Below are 14557 nucleotides of genomic sequence, written 5' to 3' on the forward strand. Positions count from 1 at the left end.
TTCCTTCTACATAATCAAGGGAAGGATGGAGGAAGAAACAATGACAGACTTGGAAGAAGCATAGACATTTAAGCTAATGAAGACAAAAATCATTTCCAGTCTATAAGAAGTCAGAAATAAAGCAGAGGCATGTTTATCTTCCTTGGGTATAAATTAAAAGGCATTCACAGGATTTAGAGATGGAAAAGGACCTTAAAGAACATCTAGTCCAACACTTATGGATAGGGAAACAGGTCTAGAAAAGCATGAAATTCCATGACCTGCATCTCTACTTCATTGAAACCACTTATGGGCATATCCTTAACTTCATTAACATATACAGGGATTATAATTCCACAATACCTGACTCAGAAACTCTGAATTTTTTCCAGCCAACCCATCCTACCTTTTTTTCCAAATGCCTCACCTAAACCCAAGCTCACTGTCACCCAGTCTACAGTTCTTCATACCATAGCCCTCACTGCTGCTTCACCTCTCTTCAAAATTTTGACTCTGGAGTTAACCTTTTCACTTTACATTCTCCTCTACCCTTGAATTGTCCACCCTCTTATATTCTCACTACTCATCCCTTTTCAAACCCCAGTTCAGGATTACTTCCAATATCTTCTCTTGCATACATGTCTTCTTCCCTCCTTTACATAAACTTACTCATATATCTCCTATCTTGAAAAAAAAAATTACTTGACCCAGCTGTCCCTTCAGACTGTCATCCTACTCTGTCTCCTCCCTTTCACAAATTTCTAGAAAAAGCTGTACACAGCCTACATTACCCCATGTGAAAGGAAATTCTTGGTTCTCCTTGTCTATTCTGAGTTTACACTACTAGAAAGGGAATCCTTTATTCTCTTTGCCTAGTTGGAGTTTAACACTTTGGTTAACAATAATTTAAGTACTCCCACTTAGTACCTCACTAGGTTGTAAAGACAGGATTAACTCTCCTTTGTTTAACCTTTTGATTGAATCAACACAAACTTGAACTAGTTGCTTGAAACTAGGAGCTTGAAAACTACTTAGAGAATTCATACCCTCAGAAACTCAATCAGTCAGGAAACTGTGAACCCTTTTGATGAGAATTCATACCTCCAGAAGGTGAGAAGTGGATTCCAAAGACACTGCCCTCCTGGACAGTGCTAGGCAATTTGGAAGCTGTGATTGGCCCCTGTGAAGAGGGGAAGGGACAAGAAACCACTATAAAATGTCCTGAATTTCTGGGGCTGGAAGCTTGGCTTCAAGAAGAAAGTCAGCTTCAGGAAGAAAGTTGGCTTAAAGAAGAAAGTCAGTTGGCCTCAGGAGTCACTTTCAGCTCGAGTCATTGTCTTGACCTGCCTCTTGGAGGGAACTTGGGTGAGTGGATAGCTGGCTTTACCTTCCTGTCTTCTGGAGAGAGTTTAATTCCGATTGAAGGTCAAGAAGTCCTGGCTGAGCACTGAAGTAATATTTAGTTAGATAGGCTAATGTCTCCTCTACCCCTTTGTATTTCTCTGCTTTCACTCTTTCCACTTCTTTTGTAAATAAAAGCTATTAAAGGTCATTTCAACTTTGAGCAATAATACTTTGAATCGCTGACCACCATTATCATTTATAATATTCATATATTTTAGTCAAACCATTAATTTTTAATCCCTACACCCTCCCTTTTTTTACTCATTCTTTGCAACCTATCATCTGACCTCATTATTCAACTGAAACAACATTCTTTTAAAATTATCGATGATCTCTTTATTAGCAAATCCAATGGCTTTTTAATTAGTCATCCTTTGGGACCTCTCTGCACCACTTGACATTTTATCATCCTGATCCTGGACACTATTGTCTCTCAGTTTTTAAAAATACTGTGATTTCTTCCTACCTGACTTCTTTATACCTGTCTGACTACTCAAGACACCTTTGCTTTCTCATCAGTCATATATATCTTGATCTCTAAATGTAAGTAATCCTTTTTCTGCTCTTTCTTGATAACCTCTTCTATTTCCATGAGTTTAATTATCATCTCCGTGCTGATGACATCAGAGCTATACATCCTGCCTTAGTCTTCCTCTTGCCCTTCATAGAAACATTATACATTTTCATTAGCTTTTTTTATTATTTTTTAAGGTTTTAAGGATAATTATATATTTTATTGTAATTTCCTTACATTATTTTTTTTAAAAGCTACCAGAGAACCAGGCATATAAAAAGGTTTCTACATTGAAAACTCTGAGAGGACACTATCAAAGCACAAGACTCACTGATTCATAGCATTTATCTTTCATCTAATTAACAAATATTTGAGTAACTACAATGTGCAAGGCACTGCAGGAAACATAAAAATGACAAGATAGTTGTATGTCTTCACACTAGGTGGCATCATATGCAAACATTTATTAAAACTATTAACAAGGTAAAGAGAATAGAGAAAAACAATTACAGTAGACATCCATTATAAAAAGAGACATTATTATTTAAGTTTTGCAGAACAAATATAATTTAACTTATATAGAACATGGTAGCATCCCTCCACATCGGCATTATTCAGTTTTTTATAATGAATACAAGTGTATCTGACTTACAGCAACTAAGCTCCTGAAACAGAATCACCTTTTAAATACACTATAGATCACTAAAGAAATTCTTTTGTAAGTCACATTATTATAATGCAAAAAAGCTACTTTCAAATCTTATCTGTCCTAAACCCAGATATTCTACTTAAGAGTTATGAGAAAATGAGATGTCATTTGGGGTCTCTTTAAAGAAACATCACAGCATACATATATATATATATATATACATATATATATATATATATGTGAATATAAAAATTCAACTGGGTCAAAACATCAAGTCTCTCTCTTTTAAATATTATACTGTTAATTTGTTCCTCATATTAGGGAAACTTTACCTCAACTAGTCTCTATTTTACAACAAAACTGTAAAAAGTACCCCAAAAGTGGCACCATAGTTATGACAAATTTGGGGGCTCCTGTTTCTGACACCTGTTCAAGACTACACTTACATAGGATTCAAAGCTTTTAGTAAGATAACCAAATTCAAAAACACCAAATGCTGTGTAATAGCAGTATATCTACACTCTATCCTTACATTTTCAAGCAAATAGTATCACATCCAGCTCTTCCAACACATTCGTTGGCTATTTTAATAAACTAGAAGTCTCATAGGCATTTCAAATCCAACAGGTACAAAAAAGAACTCAGCTTCCCCTCAAATATGCCCCTCCTACTACTAATTTTCCAATTTCAATCAAAAGTACAATCATCTTTCCAGTAACCCAGGTTCAAAACTTTAGACCCAGCCTTTACTCTTCCTTCTGTCTCTGCTCCTATTTTAATCAGTTGGTTTTACCTCTACATCTCTCACATCCATCTCTTTCTGTTCACATCCAGACCACTTCACTTTAGGTCCTTATTGCCTTTCACTTGGGCTGTTGCAAAAGATTTCTCTTTAATCCATTCTTCCCAGAACTCTGAAGAACAAACCTGATCATTTCATTCCCCTGCTCACGGTTCATAGCTTTCATTTTCCTCTGGGATCAAACTCCTCCATTTGGCATTGAAGGCCCTCACAGCTTAATGCCAAATTGATTGTTATACACATCTACCATTTATGGTGTGTTCTGGGAAGACTAGCACCTTTGGTATGAAAGCTTGTCAAGTCCTTTTCAGGGCTGTTCATCCACCTTTGGGGTCTACCTTTCACCCAACTCTCACCTGTAGCTCAAGAAGCTATAGCATGCAGTGTGTCCACACTCTGGTAAAACTGTCTGGACAGGTAGGCAACACTAGACTGAGGGTAAACAACAGGCCTCACACTCATTGGTGAGTTAGGGGAGTGTCTGGTAGAATGGGCAGATAAGAAAAATTTGTTGATGAAGGTGGCTGAAGCAGTGGTGTGGGGCACTTGGTCAAACATCAGAGATGACAAGGGGATATACTTCATCCCCTGCCAAACCTATAGTGATAACTCAGTAAATACTTGCTGTTTGATTGTCCATTCCTACTTACATGCCAATGAATGCTGCTGGAAGTCACAGCAAGGTCCTCCACAAATATATATTATCTAATCTTAGCTGGGCCCTCCCTTCTTCATTCCAGTTCTATTCTCTGGTTGATCTTCTCTTGTACTTCTCTACCACCCTTTCCCTGGGCCCTTTCAACACAACATCTCAACTCATACTTCACTAAAAAAGTGGGGCCATGCATCATGAGTTTCCTCTTTTCTTCTATTATATACTAAAATTATATCACTGTCATCCTCTCTTTTGCATTAGCCATGGAAGAAAAGGAAAACTCTTCTCACCCATGCCAAATCCTCCTCTTTTTTTTTTTTTAAACCCTTACCTTCCGTCTTAGAGTCAATACTCCCGTCTTGGAGTCAATACTGTGTATTGGCTCCAAGGCAGAAGAATGGTAAGGGCTAGGAAATGGGGGTCAAGTGACTTGCCCAGGGTCACATAGCTGGGAAGTATCTGAGGTCAGATTTGAACCTAGGACCTCCCGTCTCTAGGCTTGGCTCTCAATCCACTGAGCTACCCAGCTGTCCCCTGCCAAATCTTCTTCTTGAGAGATTCTTAACTTGGGAGTTGTAAGAATATAAAATTTAGGTTTTTATGCTAATATGAAAGTTTTTATGCTAATATGAAATAATATCGTGGTCACCAATTTAAAAATATTATAGCTTAAACTTATATAAACTTTGTATTTTATATATATAACTTTTAGTAGCTTTATTTACAAGGTGGAAAAAGTATAAGTGGAAAAATGTAAGAAGAGGGTAGAGAAATGTTTAGCCTACCATTCTAAGTGTTGCTCTGGTGTCTGGCTCAGTAACCCTCAGCCAGAGGACCTGATGGTGTCTTTAGCAAGGGTTCCACCAATGAAGCCTCTTCCAGGAAAGGAAGGCCTCTCCGGAACCAATCTCTCCAGAAGCCAGGAAAGGTAGGCCAGCTACTTACCCAACTCACTAACGCAGAGTCTCCAAAGTCATCCTCCAAAGAAGAAATCCAAAGGAGGTCCCCAGACAGGAAGTTCATGACTTTTTATAGTCATTTTTCCACATCACCATCTGTCCCTTCCTCCACTTTACAGGAACCAACTGCAAATTTTCAATTTTCCTAGCACTTCCCAATGCAGGTGGCATTAGCCTTTGGAGGTGTGAGCTTACTCTGGTGCTTAAGTTTTTGACTAAGTTAAAAGTTGCTGATTGATAGACAAAGTTTGATTCACTCTTCAGAGAGTCCGTGAACTTAGTTTTTTAATATTTTGATAATTCTCCTTCAGTGTATTAGTTTCTTTTGCAGTCCTTTCTTTGTTTTTTATTTTGCAAATGTATAAACTTTATTCTGAGGTGAGTGCTTTAGACTTCAACAGACATGATTGCCAAAGGGTATATGACAATAAAAATTAAGAACCCCTGTTCTACCTATAACTCTGACCCCCTCCTTTCCCATCTCTTCTCAGAGCTTGCTCTTTCAGATATCCCCTCACTCTCCCCAAATTTCAATCTGTCCCTATCTACCAGCTCCTTCCCTGATGTCCCACAAACATACCATCTATTTTCTGTCAACTTTTTAGAAAGTAAGTCTACACTTAATTGCCTTCACTTTTTCACTTCCCACTCATATTTCAATCTCCTGCATTCTTGCTTCTATCCTCACCATCTGGCTGAAGCTACTTTCTCTAAAGTTACCAGTGATATTTTTTTTTTTTGTTAATTTCAGTGGTCTTTTCTCAGTCTTCATCTTTCTTGACTTCACTGTAATGATTTCTACTGTTGACCACATCCTCTTTCTGAATATCTTGGACTCTCTTTTCTTTTCTTTCTACACTTTCCCATGGTTCAACTCTCCTCCATGGTCTTATCTATTATCTCTTTGTAGATAACTCCCCATTCTACAACATAGGCCACATCTCACAACTCCAATACCACATCTTCATTTGTCAGTCATCTTAATTTCTGAGTCATCTTTGATTCTTTCTTCAGCCCTTCCATCCTCCAGCATTCAAACTGTTGCCAAATTGCACCTCTTCTGCCTCTCTACATTTGTCCCAGTAACATACTCGTTCAGGCCCTCATCTCCTCTCCCCTGAACTAGTGTAGTAGCCTCTTATTTGGACTCCCTCAATACTTCGTCTGTCCCTTTTTCCAACCCATCCTTTTTATGTGTAATTGGAAATCTTGTGCCTTTGAACTGCATTTCCCAGGAGCCCACTAACTTTCTGTCATTACATCCTGATGTAGACAGGGGATACATTGGGTGGGGTTAAGCAACCGTGGTGGAACACGGTTTTTGAACAGGTAGATTAGCCATAGGCATGTGGTTTATTTTGTTACCTTCTTTTTATTTTGTTACTTTTAGTGATTATTAACAAATCTTATAAAATATAATATTTGAAATTATTGTAGATTAATTTTAATTTTTACACTTAGAATTGCCAAAGTAATATCCTTAAAGAATAGGTTTGACCATGCCACTCTTCTGCTCAAGAAGTTTTAATGATTTCCTATTGCCTTTAAAAATCAGATACAAATTCACCACTGTAGGCCTAGAATGTTGCAGTAACCTTCTACTTATTCTCCTTGTATCTGGTCTCTTCCTTCTTCAGTTTACCCTCTACAGAGCTGCCAAAGTAATATTCTTTTTTTCCCCATTTGAATTAGTTTTAGTCAATTTAGAACATTATTCCTTGGTTACAATAATCACATTGTTTACCTCCCTCCCCTCCAACCACCCTTCCCACAGCCAACGAGCAATTTCATTGGGTATTACTTGTGTCCTTGATCAGAACTTATTTCCATGTTGTTGTTTACACTAGAATATTCAGTTAGAGTCTACATCCCCAACCATATCCCTTCAACCCATGTATTCAAGCAGTTGTTTTCCTTCGGTGTTTTTACTCCCACAGTGTTTCCTCTGGATGTGGATAATGGTTTTTCTCATAGATTCCTCCAGGTTGTTCAGGGTCATTGCATTGCCACTAATGAAGAAGTCCATTATATTCAATTGTACCACAGTGTATCAGTCTCTGTGTACAATGTTCTCCTGGTTCTGCTCCTCTCACTCTGCATCAATTCCTAGAGGTTGTTCCAGTCCCCATGGAATTCCTCCACTTTATTATTCCTTTGAGCACAATAGTATTCCATCACCAACATATACCACAATTTGTTCAGCCATTCCCCAATTGAAGGGCATCCCCTCATTTTCCAATATTTTGCCACCACAAAGAGAGCAGCTATGAATATTCTTGCACAAGTCTTTTTCCTTATTATCTCTTTGGGGTACAAACCCAGCAGTGCTATGGCTGGACCAAAGGGCAGACAGTCTTTTATCGCCCTTTGGGAATAGTTCCAAATTGCCCTCCAGAATGGTTGGATCAATTCACAATTCCACCAGCAAATGAATTAATGTCCTGCCAAAGTAATATTCTTAGAGCATATTAAGACTGAAACTGAGAAAAAGATCATGGGCCTTGTAATTTCCTGGTTCATGGAGTTTTAATGGTGACTTACTGCTATTAGGGAAAAAATTCAGACTTCTTTTTGGGAGTATTGCAGGGAACTTAAAGCCCTTCCCAGTTTGGCTCCAGCTGGTCTTTGCATTATAGTTTCACATGACTTCCTTCACATACTACATATGCCATTCATATTGGCCTCTATTTATTCCTGGTAGAGGATACCCCATCTCCTCTCTCTGTGGCTTTGACTTAGTTGTGCTCCATGCCATATTGTCTCTTAGGACCCTTCATTCTCTTCAAACTTTAACTCAGAAGATATCTCTCCTCATTTCCTCACTTATTAATACCCTCCTCCCATTAATGAGACCTTTTTTAGACCTAGACAATGCAGGGATTTGTTTGGTCTAATATATTTGTTACCAGGGTTTTGTTTTTCTTTTTTCAATGAAGGAGGAGAGAAAGAAAATAAATGCTTGTTAATTGAAAAATTAAATGAAAAAAATAGTTTCCTTTTTTTCTTTTGAACATTTTCCCATGGTTACATGATTTATGATCCCCCCTCTCCAGTTCTTTCCTCCCCTCTCCCAAATCTGACAAGCAGTTCCACTAGGTTATACATATATCATTGTTCAAAACCTATTTCCATGTTACTTATATCTGCAGTAGAGTGATCTTTTAATATCAAAACCCCAATCATATCCTTATTGCACTTTGTGACTGATCACATATTTTTCTAATGCATTTCTGTATCTATAGTTCTTTCTCTGGATGTGGATAACACTCTTTCTCATAAGTTCCTCTGGATTGTCCTGGGTCATTGCATTGCTGCTAGTAGAGAAGTCCATTACATTTGATTGTCCCATAATGTATCAGTCTTTATGTACAAAGTTCTCCTGGTTTTGCTCCTTTCTCTGCAACAATTCCTGGAGGCCATTCCAGTTCACATGGAATTCCTCCAGTTCATTATTTCTTTCAGCACAATAGTATTCCATCACCATCAGATGCCACAATTTGTTCAGCCATTCCCCAAGAGCATCCCCTTATTTTCCAATTTTTCTGCCATCACAAAGAGTGAAGCTATAAATATTTTTGTACAAGTCTTTTTCGTTATTATCTCTTTGGGGTTGTGAGATTTAAAATGGTTGAAGGCCTTAAACTGTAAGATTTAAAATAGTGAAGCCCATAAACTGTAGTGAGTTAAAATGGTGGAAGATATAAATTGTGATAGATATAAGAGAGGGTGAGTAAATCTGACCGCAGAAAATATGTTTCACTACAGTGTCTTGGTTTTAAATCAAATATAAGGTGGTCGCCAGGGAAATATTCCCAATTATTCAAATACCCAAGTCAACTGGGTTTTATAGAGATTTTTAATTAATACAAAATGTGGAATTAAAGAAAAGAGAGAAAGAGAGAAAAAGGAAATAAGTATGAAGGGCCTTAAGCCAACATGGCCTAGACCTGAGTCTTAAGAGAGAGAGATCAGTCAGTCAGTCTTTTAACACTCACCACAAGGTCTGTCTAAGCAAGGATTCTAGTGACACCAGGCCAGCTCCATCTCAGCTGACTTCACCAGAGAGCCTTCCAGCCAGAGCCTGTTCCAAAGGGCCTCTATCCAGAGCCTCCAGGGGGACAGAGTCCCCTTAGAGGAGCTCTAGGGAGACCTCCTTAGAGATTGTCCTCCAAGAGCTTCCCTTCTCCAGAGCCTCTCTCAAGAGATTCTTCCCAAGCGGTCCTCATTAGAGATCCTCCAAAAGGAATTCTCCAAAAGGATATCTCCTCAAGAGATTCTGCTTTTTCTTATATAGGGGTTTTTCTCCCATGTCACCTCCCCTAAGTCCCTACATCTACCAATCACTGTAGATGTTTTCCAAAAGACAGCCCATTTTGAATTCACAGCTGAGTAGATTAATCTCTTTAGTAAGTCAGAAAAAAAAATGCTGCTGTGTCAACTAATTTCATTAAGAGAAAACCTCTGAGTAAGTTTTCACCTTTTAGGTCTAAGTAGTTTACAAGTTGCCCCACCTTTATAGGCACTTAGCATCCCATTGTATCAATTCATGGCTCAAAGAACTCCTTTCCTTTATAAGTATGGTTTTCAAGTACTTTCATTTTTTAGCAAGGAGTTTTCTGCCCTAAAGCATTCTTAAGTAGGGGTGGAATAGAGGTCCTCCCATAGCAAGGAGTTTTCTCCCCTAAAGCAGTCCCTAGTAGGGATGGGGTAGAGATCTTCCCATAGCAAGGAGTTTTCACATTCAAGTAGAGTTCTCACTATCTGGTAGGGAATTATTTCAAGTAGGGAATTGGAGGATTCCTCAATGTGGAGTAAAATTTTTAACATATATAAGTCTGTGAAATTTTAAGGTTTACAGGGTACAGACCCGGCAGGATCAGAGGATAGGCATTCTTTTAAAGCCCTTTACATATAGTTCCTAATTGCCCTCCAGAATGGTTGGACCAATTCCCAACCCTACCAGCAGTGTATTAGTGTTCCAATTTTGCCACATCCCCTTCCAACATTTATCAATTTCCTTTGCTGTCATATTGTCCAGTCTGCTAGGTATAAGGTGGTACCGCAGAGTTTTTTAAATTTACATTTCTCTAATCAGGAAGGATTTAGACCATAAAGTTTCTTTTTAAAATAATTACAAGGACCAAAAAAATCAATTTTATACCATCTATAGTGAATTTCTTGTGGTCACTTTAGGACAATACCAATAATTTGGCAATATTTGTATTTTACAGGACTCTTCTGACAAATAGACCTCATAAAAGACAGTGAAGAGAAAAAAAAAGTATGATCACAAAACATTTAAAGAATAACATATCATAATTGTGAAACATTTGGAATACCTTCTCTGGAAGGGAGCGAACTGAGGCAAAGACATCTGTGTCCTTAATGTTCTTACTCTTTTTGCAGGTTTCACAGGACTTTCCATTTCTCCATCCCAGTGAAACCAGTGTCCTGAATCGACTCTGCCGCCTTGGCACAGACTATATTCGCTTTACTGAGTTCATTGAACAATATACGGGTCATGTGCAGCAACAGGTAGGTAGCCATTCTTTGGGGAATATAGCCTCTTAAAGATAATGGTGGTGCTTTTTTTTACACGTTTTGCAAAATCCCTTTAGGACTCAGAATAGAGCCATGTTAATTATAATAGAATGACTGACTTTCAGAGTTGAACAGGACTTCAGTGGCAATCCAGTGAAACCCATACTCTCACTGAAAACATACCTGACAGGTAATCATCCAGCATATTCTCAAAGAACTCTAAGGATGAAGAATTCATTACTTCCTGAGGTAACCCATTCCAAGCTTGGATAGCTCTAAGGTTTAGGAAGTTTTTTGCTGATATAAAGCTGGCATAAGTCTATCTCTCCATGATTTGAATTCATTGCTTCTAGATCTGTCCCTCTGAGATCTAGCAGAACAAATCTGTAAGAATGAAAATTAGGACCCTGGTTCTTAGGATTTTAATACAGTTTATTAAATTTACTTGAATAGATGAAGATCAGAATTAGGTAAAAGGATAAAAGTCAAAAGGCCTAACCTAAACTACCACATGAGTGGTCTCAGCCTGGCCACCACAGCCTGCCATTTCCCTAGCACACTCACCTGTAGTAGAGAGAAGCTACTTCCTTGTCTGGAACCTTTTAACCTCCTCCCCCTTTTCAGGTCAAATGCAATCATCTCCAGATCTAGAGTATGAGCCACAGTCCCGTGACTCATGCTAGGTGAAGCAAATTTACGCAGGTTTACATAGACTCATGCAGACACATACCTGCTGTGTTACCTAGAAGGGGGAGAAGGGGAGAACTTTCCTCACACAAATCCATATGATAAATGACACAAAAAGTCCTGTGGAAGGTGGAATTCATCTAAGGTTATTTACAAATGTGTCTTGTTGTTTGGATTGCCTTTTCATAGGACTTTTGGGAGTTTTTATTTTGCATTTTAAGAATTGGTGTCCTCTTTTAAAACCAGTGGAATTGTGCATCGGCTACAGGAAGGGATGGGGGGAGGGGAGGGAGGGAAAGAATATGATTCTTGTACCCAAGGAATAATGTTCTAAATTAACTAAATAAATTTTTCAAAAAAAAAAAAAGAATTAGTGTCCTCTGGTTGGAAGACTCCTAGCTGCGCATCTGGTTCAGTCATGTATTTCCTGTGTGTGATGTTGGAAGAAGTGGCTGAACCTCTCTCATCTCTAAAAAGCATCTCTCTTTGATGGTTACTATAATTACTAGAAACAAGAAAAAGAAAAAAGGGAGCTGGAAGCCAGTTTTAAATTTAGACTTCTGGCTAGGCTTTTGTTCTAATTTGAGCCAAAAATCTGGGTTCCTCAAATCCAAGAGTTTTCAAGGAAGATAGATTTTTTTCCATCAAAGGAGGAATTCTTTTTGCAAGGAGATGGCTAAAGACATCTAGGCATAAAAATGAACATGATGTCAGTTTGGAAGGTGGAATCAGGTATTATAATTCACAATGATATAAATATTTACAGTACTTAGTATAAATAGCATTATTCCCATTTTATAGATGAGTAAACTTGGGCTCAAAGTAGTAAGGTGACTTTGCTTTAAGTTGCTCAGCAAATCAGTATGAGAGCCAGCACTGGAATTCAGGTTCTCTTTATCTTAAGATCAATGTTCCATACTACATCAAATGCTGGGCTCAGTCCCCAGTTCTGTCTTCTGACCTCTGACTTCTGTTACCTTGGATAGATCATCTAACCTCTCTGGAACCTGTTTCCTCATCTCTCTGAAGTGAGTAAATTGAACTAGTTAAACTCCAAGGGCCCTTGCAGCTCTAAATCTATGATCCCATAATGTTAATGGGCAAAATATTTCCTGCACTATTTGGTAAGTTTTTTCTTATGGAGGTACTAATTTGACAGTTATTTAAACATCAAAAATACAACTAATAATGACAATAATAATTATTAAATAACAATAAGAGCATTTATGGAACATTTTAAGGTTTTACAAAGCACTTTACAAATATCTCATTTGATCCTCATAACTCTGGGAGATAGATGCTATTATTATTCCCATCTTATAAATGAGGAAACTGAGGCAGACAGAGGAAATGTTACATATCTAGGGTTGCACAATTAGGAAGTATCTGAGGCACATTTGAACTCAGAACTTTGTGACTCCAGGTTCAGTTCTCAATCTGTAAGACCCAACACAGGGTCTTAATTTACTGCTGTTTAATTGCAGGATCATCATCCATCCCAGCAAGGCCAGGGTGGGTTACATGGAATTTATTTGCGGGCCTTCTGCACAGGTCTGGACTCCATCTTGCAGCCATATCGTCAAGCACTGCTCGACTTGGAGCAAGAGGTGAGGTAAAGAGGAGAAACAGGAGACAACACCTCTGAATCCCACAATTCCCTTTCTAGACCATGTCCTTAGAAAGGAAATGCCCCTAATAACTTTTCTTTCCTTAATCAGGGCTCCAGAGATGGGAAATGTCTTTAGGTGTAAGCATTTTGCTATTGCTCATGTAATGATCCAAGAAACTTTCTAGGTATGTCAGAGGTTCTCAGGGTATCCTGTGAAAGGCTTCCCATTACTTTTTAGTGATCTATACCCCTTCTTCTATGCCTCTGTGGGGACCCAAAGTCTCAAAAGCACTCAAAATTACCACTAGGGCCATTCTTTCCCTCTTAGAAACTTCCTGAGATAATGTTTTTCTAATTATACTTTTTTAAATTGCAGTTCCTTGCTGACCCTCACCTTTCCATATCACATGTCAATTACTCCTTGGATCAGGTATGCTTTATAAATAATGGAACATCTTGGATTCTTTTAACCAGTTTACTTAGTCTGTTAGTGCTATATTTGTTATTTTAGAGAACCCTCCTACTTCTAAATTTAGAATTTGAATCTAAAATCACATATCTTGTACATTTTATTTGCTTAACTATATTAGCATGATTACATGAATTCAAAAGATAAATTGTCTTAACACTTGGTGACAAAATTGTCCAAACTGACATATGTTAACTTTTCTGTCAGCCTCTAAGATAAGAGTCTCTCTCTACTTTCCTCACCTTTGCCTGTCACCCTGGAAGTTAGGATAGGCTTAGAAGAGTAGACCCTTTTCTTGCCTCTTCTGGGTGGGACTGACATTTGTCTTCACTCAGAAATCCCATTATTTCCTGAGCTTATATATATATACTCCCTCTCTTATATTCAGTTGACTGTCTTCTTAAGAAGCCTTTGCTTTGCTTTGTAGTTCCAGCTTCTTTTCCCCTCCATGATGGTTGTTGTTGAACAGATTAAGAGTCAAAAGGTAAGCATTTCTTTTGTTCTGGATAATAATGTTAGTAATTCAGTGTGATTTAGTAATTTGCACTATATGGGTATCTTCAAACTGTTGCGTTTGGGGGAACCATGAAATTAGGCCTGAGAAGGAGAGGCAAGATACTTGGGAGTTAGGAGCTTTCTCCTCAAGGTCATGCTTTAGTATTAAGTGGTCATAGTGCCTAAGCCATTCACCCATTTTGTTTGTTAAACGTACTTTTTATTTTTGTCGTTCTGTTATTGCTGTCATAAAAAAATTTATTCCAACTATTCTAGGAGACCACTGGCTGTTTGGGGCTGAACTAGTAACTCTGAAATCAACAAACATTAAGTAGGTTACTTGGTGAAGTCATGTTAGGAAAGGTGCTCTCTGGTTTCCTGATTTAATTGGGTCTTTTTCTCTGAGTTGTTCTAAGAATGATCAATTGCAGGAAGCAACCTTGAAAATAGCATACTTTTTTACAAATTCATTCATAGCATTTTAACAAATCTGCAGTGAGCTGATTGGATGCATAGGACATATTCTTGGCTTTTTTTGCTCCTTCTACCTTTTCCCCACCTTAATGAGACCTTTGTAAATGTCTCATATATACAAACATGTATGTATGCTAATGACTAATGTACACTAATAGGTCTCCTTTTTTCCCTCTCTTCTCCCTCACTTCTCTTAGTTTCTTTCTCTGTCTCTCTGTCTCCCTCTCTCACTCCCTGCCTCTCTTTCCCTCTACTCCTCCCTCCTTCCCTCTGTCTGTTTCCCTTTCCCCCTCCCTTTCTCTCTGTATGTCTCTCTCTCT

General features: G+C 38.2%; 1 protein-coding gene across 1 annotated transcript in view; it reads left to right on the top strand.

Moving 5' to 3' along the window:
• The window catches only part of TUBGCP4 (tubulin gamma complex associated protein 4), a 35687-nt gene that overhangs the window by 912 nt on the left and 20218 nt on the right, over positions 1-14557 (top strand). The window contains exons 2-5 of the mRNA XM_007472436.3: positions 10369-10497; positions 12675-12797; positions 13176-13229; positions 13696-13752. Coding sequence (XP_007472498.1) covers positions 10369-10497; positions 12675-12797; positions 13176-13229; positions 13696-13752 — 363 coding nt within the window. The remainder of the gene's footprint in view (positions 1-10368; positions 10498-12674; positions 12798-13175; positions 13230-13695; positions 13753-14557) is intronic.

The sequence above is a fragment of the Monodelphis domestica genome, chromosome 1 (assembly GCF_027887165.1).
Source record: "Monodelphis domestica isolate mMonDom1 chromosome 1, mMonDom1.pri, whole genome shotgun sequence".
Lineage (NCBI taxonomy): Eukaryota > Metazoa > Chordata > Mammalia > Didelphimorphia > Didelphidae > Monodelphis > Monodelphis domestica.